The 11,606-nt window shown below is 33.4% G+C and overlaps 2 protein-coding genes across 2 annotated transcripts; one reads left to right on the plus strand and one right to left on the minus strand.

Moving 5' to 3' along the window:
- Window positions 1–898: 898 nt before the first annotated feature.
- LOC120087782 (Tetratricopeptide repeat (TPR)-like superfamily protein) lies at window positions 899–3,703 on the plus strand. The gene has a single exon (XM_039044678.2). The coding sequence runs from the start codon at window positions 1,254–1,256 to the stop codon at window positions 2,865–2,867; it is 1,614 nt and encodes a 537-aa protein (XP_038900606.1). The 5' UTR covers window positions 899–1,253; the 3' UTR covers window positions 2,868–3,703.
- Window positions 3,704–4,167: 464 nt separating this feature from the next.
- On the minus strand, window positions 4,168–8,459 carry SAP (Transducin/WD40 repeat-like superfamily protein). The gene is made up of 2 exons (XM_039044492.2): window positions 8,133–8,459; window positions 4,168–5,636 (listed from the first exon to the last, which is right to left on the minus strand). Exons 1-2 carry the CDS (start codon window positions 8,346–8,348, stop codon window positions 4,506–4,508), a joined length of 1,347 nt encoding a protein of 448 aa, XP_038900420.1. The 5' UTR covers window positions 8,349–8,459; the 3' UTR covers window positions 4,168–4,505.
- Between the last annotated feature and the right edge of the window lie 3,147 nt (window positions 8,460–11,606).

Here is an 11,606-nt window from a genome sequence, read left to right on the forward strand (position 1 = left end):
GAAGTCACAAGTGCGAGAAGCATATAGAGTGGAAGTATCATCTCATCCGAGAAATTGTGCATCAAGGATACGTGATCATCACGCGGATAGCTTCGGAGCACAACACTGCTAATCCGTTTATAAAGGCCCTCACCACTAAGGTGTTTAAGAGTCACCTGCAGAATATGGATCTATGGGACTGGCCGCATATAGAATAGGGCAAGTGGGAGATTTTTTTTTTTACTGGGCGAATATTCAATTTCTACTATTCTCATCACTTGAGTTTTTAGTATAGAGTACTTGTGTAGATGCTGATAGTCGTACATAGTATTTACATTTGAATGGCACAATTTTGTAACTTATTTTAATTATTACAAGGTATGTGTGGGATTTAAGTTATAGGTGTATGACAAAATATGATGAATATTCTAACTATTACAATTATGTTTCTAGTTTTCAACCATTAATTTCTAATTATCTTGGTTAGATTTTGTAGCTTCAAGATATTTTTGTTTGTGTGACATTATTTTAGATATTATTTTAAACTAAATGAGATTGGATTTGCTACTTAGATCTCGTCTGAGGTGGTTAGATTTTTTTTTGTTTGAAATACACCTTAATTATAGGGAATTTGTGTAGGGGTGTTTTTGTCTATTATTATATTTTAAATAGCATTAGAATTAGTTGTTTGGCTATTTTTACAAAGAAAAATCAGTTTGGCCATTTTTCTAAATCATAATTTTATTTTGGTCATTTATCTAAATCATCTTAAAGATATAAATTGATATAATGTTTAAAATTCATGTAGAGATATAAATTGATATTTTTCTTTTTAGAAAAGAAAAAGAAAAAAAGTTTCGTATAATTGCAACATTATATGTAAATTAGGTTTAAATTGCAATTACCAAAATGTGTTTCCAAAAATTAAAATCAAATTGGCCTAAAGAATGTAGAAGAAGAAAGAACACAGCTTGGCAGTGAGAGCTTCAAAAAATGGAAGGCGCCAGCTTCTACCGTTCAACCTAAGCTTCGCAGTTAGTAGGATTAGAGGTTTCAATCGTTAATTTTCTTGCCCACTCACTGAGCAACCTTCGCAATCCGATTTCTCCTGCAAACTAATTTGCAATCCTTCTACAATCAAATCGGTTAGTTAATCTTCGAATTCCTGTTTCTCGATTTCCTTCGATTTGCATCTGAATTGGGCTGCCAATCAATTGAAGAATAATTTCTTGAATTTATATATCAATCACGAAACTCTGATTTGTGCGAAAACCATGAGGTTTTTGCCATATCGTAGATTTTCCACTCTGCTGGGCTCTGTAGCCAGAACTTCTGCTTCTGTAAACCCTAAATTGGATGTAAGTTTAGGGAAAAGGAATTGGAAATCAATTCCAATACCTCATCGATCAATCCCCGAACCCAGAGGACAAGACCTTGATTTTGTTAACGTGGTACATAGCCATCTGATTCATTCGGATTGGACTAAACTTGATTGTTTGTCATTGGGTCTGACAGCATTCAGAGTCAAACACATTCTACTGAAAACCCAGAGGGACTATGTACTTTCGCTCGAGTTCTTCAATTGGGTTTCGACTCAAAATCCTTCTTCTCTTACCCTTGAGACTCATTGCATAATCCTTCATATACTTGCTAAACATAGAAAATTTAAATCTGCAGAATCAATTTTGAGGAGTATGATAGAATCCTGCTCTGTTGACTTTCCTTCTAAGTTGTTTGAATCTTTACTGTACTCCTACCGACTGTGTGATTCTTCCCGGCATGTTTTTGATCTGCTTTTCAAGACTTTTGCTCATTTGAAGAAGTTTAGATATGCCTCTGATACATTTTGTAAGATGAAGGATTATGGATTTTTACCCACTGTGGAGTCATGTAATGCATTTCTCAGCTCCTTGCTTAATTTCAACAGGGGTGATATTGCATTGGCGTTTTATGGGGAAATGCGGCGTAGTCGAATTTCCCCAAATTCATATACACTCAACATGGTTATTTGTGCTTCCTGTAAATTGGGAAGATTAGATCAGGCTACTCAGGTGTTTGAGGAAATGGGAACCATGGGGTTTTCTCCTAATGTTGCATCATATAATACACTTATTTCTGGCTACTGCAATAAAGGTCTTCTGAGCTCAGCCATGAAGCTTAGAAGTGCAATGGAAAAAAATGGAGTTCCTCCAGATGTTGTTACATTTAATACACTTATCAATGGGTTCTGCAAGGATGGGAAGCTACAAGAAGCAAGTAAATTATTTGGTGAGATGAAAGGGATGAGTTTATCTCCTACTACTATCACCTACAACATTTTGATAAATGGCTACAACAAAGTGGGAAATGGTGAGATGGGAAATCGACTTTTTGAAGAGATGTCAAGGTTTCAAGTTAAAGCCGATATCCTTACTTACAATGCCCTGATCTTGGGACTGTGCAAAGAGGGGAAGACAAAGAAAGCTGCATATCTGGTTAGAGAGCTTGATGAGAAGAGTCTTGTCCCGAATGCTTCAACCTTTTCTGCTCTAATTTATGGGGAATGTGTACAGAAGAAGTCGGAGCGTGCATTTCAAATATATAAATGCATGATAAAAAGTGGTTTTATTCCTTGCGATCAGACCTTCAGGATGTTGCTGTCTACTTTCTGTGAGAATGAGGATTATGATGGAGCAGTCCAATTATTGAAGGAAATGTTGAGGAGACACAAGGCTCCTTATTTGAATAACTTATACGAGCTTTGTGCTGGACTTGGCCAGTGTGGAAAAGTTCAAACAGCTATATTGTTATGCAGTGAGTTGGAAGCTCAACATCTCTTGCCAGAAGGTTTGGACAAACTCAAAGCATTTGGTTTGTTGCACGATAACAAAGATGCATTGGATAGTTAACGATTTATGTTCTGTGTATCGTTTTGGTAGAGTTATCGACATGGGATTTATGAGAAATCCTTTCTGGTTCTATATTCCAAAAGGATCAAACTGCCTCGTGATCCAACTGCAATAACTCACCTGAGCTTCTTCTGCTTATGCAAGATACAAAATACAGCTACATTTCGGACTTGGAGATAAAGGCAAAAGACAATGATGAACTAAAATCCAACTCAAAGTTTCCTATAGGTAAGACTTGATGGTGCCTCCGTCGACTTGAAACATACCAGATTCATATTGACTTTTGTTGATCAGTTGATTCATAGTTTTCTGTCAATAGCTCTATATCAAATGATTCAATCCAAGTCAATTACCAATGTGAAGGAACTATGTATCTTATGTTACGCTTGGAATGTGTATCCTTGCCTTGTCTTTCATCCCATGGAACTTTCATGGGCTTTAACTCTGTCAATGTTCGACAGTGGAGGATTTATTGGTCACTGATGCTGTTTCTGTGGCAACGTGGTCTTTTTCAATAGTGGACAATTTGATGGCTACGAAGCATCTCAAAACCTTCACTTCTCCAACATCAATGGAATTTGAACGGTTCGGTTGGAAATCAACTTTCAAGTTAGATTGGTTTAGTTATCATTCTTAAAAAACCAATGCTGTTGGTTTATCAGTTTAGTTGAAAAATCATTGTACATTCCTTCGTACTACTGAAAGTGGATCATTTGAACCATGATAAAGCAACCAACTAAATTGTTGCTAGTTGAGTTGATATTAATGTAGAATACTATTTGGGTTCCATCTTATGTTAATATTATATAAATAAGTTCCAACTTCACATTTCATCATTCAACTATTTACTAACGTTATCCAAAGTACAATAATGATGATGGAATGAAATGATGTGAAAAATTGGTATCACTTAAAGTTTAAGATTTGATGTCCTTATACATATCTAAGTTAGAAGAGATTGTACACACTTTTGTGAAGACAGAAAAGACTTGGTATAGTTTATTCGTCATTATCATCTATTATATTAGTTAGTAGGTCCCACATTGAAAGCATGATAATTAAATATTTTCCTTTGTAACAGGAACCCCCACCCAAAAAAAAAAAAAAATCAATGTCTGATAGTAATAATATTGCTAAAATTTGACCAAATAATACCTGCAGAGAAAGTAGTGAATGAAAACTTAAATTGGAAGTTTATGAGAAAAAAATGTGAGTGACAGACAAAACCCAAACCAGTGGATTCTCTCCTGGCTAAGAGAAAGTACCTGAGAAAGTCAAAAAATACAATTTCATAATGATGAGGATTATGATTAATAATAATGAATTAATTAAGGCATGAGATTCCAATAATCATTCCCTAAACTCCATCAATAATAATTCCTCCTTGAATTTAAATGAAAATGCGTTGTTCAAAACAATGAATCAGATTCCTATTTCCTTCCCCCACGACAAAAAAAAAAAAAAAAAAAAAAAAAAAAAAAAAAAAAATAATTTAAATCTCCCATTAAACCTAAGCCTTCAAGTTCCCAACAAAATGGAATAACAATGAAACCTCCATCCACAGCCACAAAAACCAACTGTTTTCCAAACTGTACAACACATTACCCCCATAACCGATCTTCTACTACCTTGTTTTAATTATGCACCAAAATCCCACAAATGTAATGTCGTGTCGAAACCGGAGGCAGCCACGTATCGGTCATTGGCAACGATGGCATTGGCAGCCCCAATCCTCTCTCTAAACCTGTACAGATATTGGCCGTGCTCGATGTCCCAAACCCTTATCGCTCCGCCGGAGCTCATCACGGCATAACCCGTGTTGATGCAGCCCACAGCTCCTCTTTGAGCTGCCCCTCTTACTGTGAATGTACAAACTTCTTCCATCGTGTCTACTCGTCGTACCACAGCCACTCCATGTCCATCCACCACTATGTAAGTCTCATTGCTTACATCCATTGATGTTACTATCCGTACCACCCCATTTTCCTCCTCATTTAATACCACTTCTTGATTTCTTAAGTCCAAAACCATGAGTTGTAGGCTAGTGCAGGCCACTGCTGATTCTCGATTCGACACCCGTACTCGACCCACTTGCTCCGTCGGCTCCGCCAGCATGTGCCACCCTGTTACGGATTCTGGGTCGGTCAACGACCCACCTACGAACACGAGTTCTTCACTGTTTCCATCCCATATGTGGAATGCACGGCCAGGTACACCTGCGTAGAGTCCAACCCACCACCGATCGCAACCGGCAAAGTCAACTAGCACGCCATCGTTCATCACATTGCCCTCGTGGACTCGACGCGTTGGGGAAATAGCGCCAGGGGTGGGGGCAATGATTCCAATGTGGATATCGCCATCAATGCTTGCAAAGACGAGACGAGCATCAGCAATGATCACAATGCCAGAGACGGCACGAGAGAATTGACCAAGGCGGTCGCGGTGGTGGGGGCGAAATGTTGTGAGATGCAACCGTGTAGCAAGGTCGAATAGCCGAACAGTACCATCGGCAAATCCGCATGCCAAGTATCGCAAGGAGATGGCAAGGCAACGACACATCAAACCGTCGGGTTCATCCACGTCGGATTGATCATATTGGAGGACAGTATGGAGAGATCTACGCATACGAAAATTGCGAGCTGTAGTGTGCCAGTAGATGTACTCATCTCGCCACGTGTCGAGTACACGAAAGCTCCGACTCCATATCCGAGTGGTCAAACGATGCCACAATAGCTCAGACCGAGACACAGCACGCCACGTGGAACACACCTTCACAAACAAATTAAAAAGAAAACAGAAAAAAAGAAAAAAAGGTTAATATATGAAGTCAAAGAGGCAGGGGAAGCAGTCAATGATGACGAGCAATGTCAAAGTAGAAAGAGAAAGAAAAGAAGAAAGAAGAGATATTTAGTATGATTACAGAAAGAGGGGGAACATATCTCAAAGCATGTGAAGGCAAAAGGGGAGAGACCCCACATGAATCACGAGCAGGACACAATGCTACAACTTCATTGGATAAAATTATTCATATCAAATCCAAAATAAAACAAAGATTTGAAGTGAACAAGGACTCTGAAATGGAAGAGACTAAACAAGAGATCCAAACACACAAGGAATGGCATTCCATGCCTGCCTCAAACACAACCTATTTTTATTTGTTACAAGTTAAGAGACACTGTATTTCAATTTTCATACACAAAATTAATAACAAAAAGTGGCCCACAAAGAGAGAGGAAATTTTCTTCTCTTTTATCATTGTTGAATTGAATCCATATTATTAAAAAAAAAAAAAAAAAAAACCAGAGTACACAAAAGTACATAAAATTTTCACATATGTACATTTAGTGACAGGGAGGGTCAAAGATATGCACTTTTTCACCAAATGAGCATGGCAAAATGCTACCCACTTTTTTCTTTTCTTTTTCAAAAAATTTTTTAAAAAAAATTATAGAATAACTGTGGGAAGAAGATATCTGTCTGTTTGTCAGTCAGTAGTAGGAAGAAGAAAAGAACCTAAAAAAAACCCTTTTTCACTTGTGTGTTTTGTGGTCCATGGATCATATAATAAAAATCCATTTCATTGCCTTATAATTTCTTCTCCCCTTTGATGGGGTTTTGAATTGGGGACTACTCTAGGTCTAGGCTTTGTAAAAACATCATTAAAAAAAGGACATATATTTAAAAAAAAAAAAAAACAACAAAAACATGGGAGATTCAAAAGCGTGCTTCCCCAAGTATTTTCCATTTTCATTTCCAAGAAAGGTGTAGACATTTCCCCTTCTTGTTCAAACTACAGAATCTTTCTTCTCTTTCTCTTTCTTTTTTGTTTTTTTCTTTTTAAATAAATAAATGAATATTTTCATTTTAGCTTTGACTCGCTTGTCTATTCTATCGAATCCCTCTGAATCTTAATTTGTTTTGGCTCCTAAGATGTGGTTTGGTTCTCTTTCTTCAACAATAACCACTTTTATTATATAGTTTACTACTACCAACATCACGCATGAGATGTTTTACACAAAATGTCATTTATAACAAAACATAACTTTCCAACATTTTTCCCATGTTATATTATGCTTTGCATGGTTTGGTTTTTTTTTCTTTTGGAGGGAGGTTATAGATATGTATAAAGAAAATGAATGTTAATGGGAAGTGACAAAAAATAAAGACATAATATATATTCTCTCTCTTCCTTAAATTACACGGTACACATATATTTACTTACATGTGTATAGGTACTGTTTATGTTTTAAAAAGTCATTATTTGCATTTTAGTGTTAGAACCCAAGAAAGGGGTTTTTGAATAGATTTGATGATAGTGAGACAGATGGAAGAAAAATAAAAATAAAGGGGAAAAAAATTAAAAGTGTGTTTTTTTTCAGTCAAAAAAGTAGAGAGGATTTTATAGAACAGAAAAGAGATCCATGCCAATAAAGGTTATAAAAGGCAAATTCTAAGCCAAAAGAACGCTTTTCCATGAGATATGCAAAAGGGCCCCAAAAATAGACAATTCTAAAGCACTATAATAAATAAGGCAAACCAAAATTTCTCTCCACCAAACAGAAAAAGGAGCAAAAAAAAAAAGACCACTTTGAAAATGACTTACAATAACATGTCAAAATAGGAAAAACAAACAATAATTATAATATATCCATCTGATATCAATCCCTTTCATTACTAGATATACACTTTCATCTTCTAACTAAACCCTCTTCAAACTTTTCATAAAATTCAAAATTTGTCTTTTTTTGAAATTCAATAACAAGCTTATAACTTCTGACCTCTCTTTCAAAAGTATATGTCTATTATAATCCATCCATTTGATCGTAAAAATAAAAATACATCTTTTTTAAGTTCAATATGTAAATCAATCCTAATCGAAAATTTAGTTAAGTTATACTCAGATGGGTCAATACATTTGTTCATAAAATTAAAAAAGACATCGTTTTTTAGTTGAACATGTAAGCGGAAGATTAAAACCTCACAGTCGCAATCGAGAATTTAGTTGAACTATACTCATGTCGGTAAAATTTAAAATATTATTACACCTCTAACAAAAAAAAGATCAGAACTTTATAATGTGTTGGTTTTCATGAGATCATTATTGTTTTATTATAGTAGTCCCTTTTTTTTTCCTACTAGAATGAACAAGTAGCAAGCAAAAATAAAAATTAAAAGAATGACTAACACTCATTTGGGATATAACAAAATTCAAGGGAAAGAGAGAAAGAAAAAGAAAAAGGAGGCACGTGAGAGAGAGGGTGTCACCTGGAAAACATTAGATAGAGCAGCAGCAGCATGGATTCGACCAAGAGAACGAGAAGCATCAATGGCGACTTGAGTGGCAAGTGCTTCAACAAATGGCTCCGGCCAAACTTCATTGGCGCCACGACGGCGGGATGAAGAAGGACCATCAAAATCACCGCCACCTCTCCGCCGTCGGCCACTACCGGAAGAGGAGGAAGAAGGGGCGGAGGAAGACATAACAAACAACAACAACAAAAACAACAATATGAGAAATGGCAAACTCAAATTTCGTTGTTTTTAATTTTTTTTTTTTTAAGGAAAATAAAAAACAAAATTTAGTTCCAAAAAAAAAAAGGGAAGAAAAGAAGATGATGGGGAGATAGAAGAAAAGAAGAAAGACAAAAAGGTGTGGATAAAGACACAAAATGAGGGTCCCAAAGAGGGTGTTGGGGATTCTTGGATATATATGAACACAAAAAACATACCACAAGCCTTGTAAGAAAGACTCAATTTTTATGGTATTTTAATACAGAACAAAAAAAAAAGTTTTGATTTTTAATTGTTTTAATGGGAAAAAAATGGGGTTTTTAATTTTTATTTAGATTTTAATTTTTGGGACTGCAAAGACGGCGGGGCTGTGAAGGAGAAAGGAGAGAACTGTTGTGTTTTGTAAATTACCTTAGTTTTTTCAGGTGCTTTTCTATGCGGATTTCCCTCTGGAAAATTGCTTTCAAAATATTATTTGTCAGTTTTTTTTTATTAATTTACTTTTGTGGATGTGATTAGATTACCAAGAAAAAGGAAAAAAAAAAAAAAAAAAAAAAAAAAGCAGAGTCTATCTACATACAATAGATGTGAAGGGTCTTTCCTCGATTAGGGTTTTTTTTGGGGGGTGAAAACTGAAAAGAAAGAAATTAATAGGGGGAGCGAGTAATTTAATTAATAGATTAATTAAGGACGTCATAGAAGACTCAGATCCTGAATTGCCGTTTTTTTTCTTTTTTGTTTGTTGGTAATCTAATGGCTGCAAACCATTCTGTTTTTCTTTTTTTCTTTTTTTCTTTTTTGTATTTTGTTGGGTTATTTTTCTATTGTTGGTAGCTACGATGGGAAAGTGTCATATTTTTTCTCCTTTTCTTATTCTAAATAAGACAATTCTTTTCTTTTGCTTTCTATTTTCTCTATAAAAATTTCAATAATTGACATCTAAAGTTTTGAATTTTATGTTTAATTCGTTCTTGAAATTGTTTTTAAATTATCTCTAACTAGAGTTTCGTTAGTTGTGGACGTGGTGGTTAAAGTATGTTAATTACTAGCCATTTCTATTTTTTTTTAATAAATGAAATTACTTTTTTTTTTCATGCCCAAGGCAAAGCTGAAGCCCAAAGGGATTCTAAAACTTCCATATGAATCGAAAAAAAAAAAAAATCAAATCCTCAAATTTTGAGTCAATTAGTTGAGTTCGTAGAATTTCACCAAGAGAAATGATTGAGTCAAACTTATCATTGTAGTCTCGAGGGTCACACCTATTCTAATACCATTAGTATTATACACTTCTCAAGCAAAAGTAGGAAGATAGGACCTTATAAATAGCCTCATACTAATTGCTTCAAAGGGCAAGCAACTCTCTACATGCTTAGCTAAGCTAGATGTTTTATATACTAACTTAAACATCGGATTATAATTGGCTCGGCACTATTTTAGTGTGAGTACTCTTGCAGGTTAGCTTTAACTACATTTCCGAACCAGAGAAGAGGGTTGAATGAGTGCTTAAGGGCCCGTGTGAGTTTTTCGTGCCAAATGCATTCAAAGATTAATTAGGAACCAATCTTAAACTTCATAATTCAAATTTAAATAGTTAAATTATAAAATTGACTCTATTTTAAAAATTAGAATTTCATCTTTCTGGTTTGATAAAATCTTATATAAGGATTTTATGAAGTTATAGAAACTATGTATAATTATAGAGACTATTTATAAAGTTTATCAAATTATCGGGACGAATTCTAACTTTTAAATAGTAGAAATTAAATTTTAATTTTCTCCAAATGATAATGAATAAATTTGTAACTTGACTCATCTAATTCTCATAGATTAAGTATGTTAGTTTTGAACATCAATGATCAAATATAAATTAAAATTAAAATTGGATCAAATTAAAAGTGTCTGCTTTAAACAAATAGAAACTTTTCAATCAAAGAATACATTTTACCTTAATAAAATCTACATAGGATTGTAGTATTAGAAAATTTCCATCCAGTTTGAAAATTGTCTATATTACATTCAAACAATATTTAATAATGATGCAGGATCGATCTAATAAATTAGAGATCGATCTAATAAATTAGAGATTTTTGTTTCACGGACATCTAAGATTTTCAAAGAGTGAACATCTTTTCAAATATGTGTGTATATATATATATTGTCCAACATATAAATAATAATAAAAAAAAAATTAATTTAAAAAGAAAATCAAATTAATAAAAAAAATTATTATATAAGTTCAAATTATATTAAATTAATTATAAATCAATCAACTGTGAGTACATTCTTAAAACATTACATAAAATCAAGAAAATTCCGAATAGATATCCTACAAAACAAACATTGTATTATGTAATTTCAAGATTTCCAAGTATATATCCTACAAAATAAATACTATTATCAAAATGTTCTCTTATATCTATAAAAATGTTCCTATAAAATTAATATGATTAGCTAAAGATATTAGAGATCTATCATTTTAGATATCTATAATTTCGAACATCTTAAAATTTTGATTATCTACATTTTCACAAGACAAATGGCACTTGAGAGTATGCATCTTGACATGTACCAGTAAGTTTAGTCATATATAATCAGGAAATTACACTTGTTTTTTAATATTTTTTATTTCGATTTTGTTTGATCAAATGGCTATTGCAATCTGACTTTAGTTTTTTAATAGTTTAAATGTTTGATGATTATGTTTGAGTCGTGAAATCATTGCCACATACTTGTCATTTGAATATCAAATATTTTTCTTTAACAATATATGGAGTGAGATAATTTCAAACTCTACGTTAGTTGAATTATTTTTGTTTGAACTCAAGTGGAATTTTATACAATATCATTTTTTGTGGATTTTTTTTATAATTTATATATTTTTTAACAAATTATTGATTTAATTTTGATTGTACTAATAAATTTGTTCCATGATTAGTTTCAATTCGGATAATTATTTTAAATGTCAAAATTGTTTAAAATGTTTTATTATATTTGTAAATAAGTTGATTCATTTTCTATATTTAAAAATAGTCATTTCAAATCATTTGATTTTCAAATAAAGTCAATCAAATGAATTAACAATACTAATATTCTCTCAGTGTCTGTCAGTGAGATTAATTTAACGGCAATTAACTTAGTCTCTCGGTTTCTGTCACTAATAAACAGTGATATTTTACTATGTTTGTAAATAAGTTAGCTCATTTTCCTATATTTAAAAACAGTACTTTC

This window comes from Benincasa hispida, chromosome 10, assembly GCF_027475165.1.
Source record: "Benincasa hispida cultivar pf3 chromosome 10, pf3_genome.v1.1, whole genome shotgun sequence".
Classification (NCBI taxonomy): domain Eukaryota; kingdom Viridiplantae; phylum Streptophyta; class Magnoliopsida; order Cucurbitales; family Cucurbitaceae; genus Benincasa; species Benincasa hispida.

What these genes read in the sequence shown, in the direction of transcription:
- SAP (XM_039044492.2), bottom strand. Translation starts at nt 8,348, where the DNA reads ATGTCTTCCTCCGCCCCTTCTTCCTCCTCTTCCGGTAGTGGCCGACGG. An exon ending in CTCTATCTAATGTTTTCCAG is followed by an intron (nt 5,637 to 8,132) that starts GTGACACCCTCT and finishes TTGTTTGTGAAG; the next exon opens with GTGTGTTCCACGTGGCGTGC.
- LOC120087782 (XM_039044678.2), top strand. Translation starts at nt 1,254, where the DNA reads ATGAGGTTTTTGCCATATCGTAGATTTTCCACTCTGCTGGGCTCTGTA.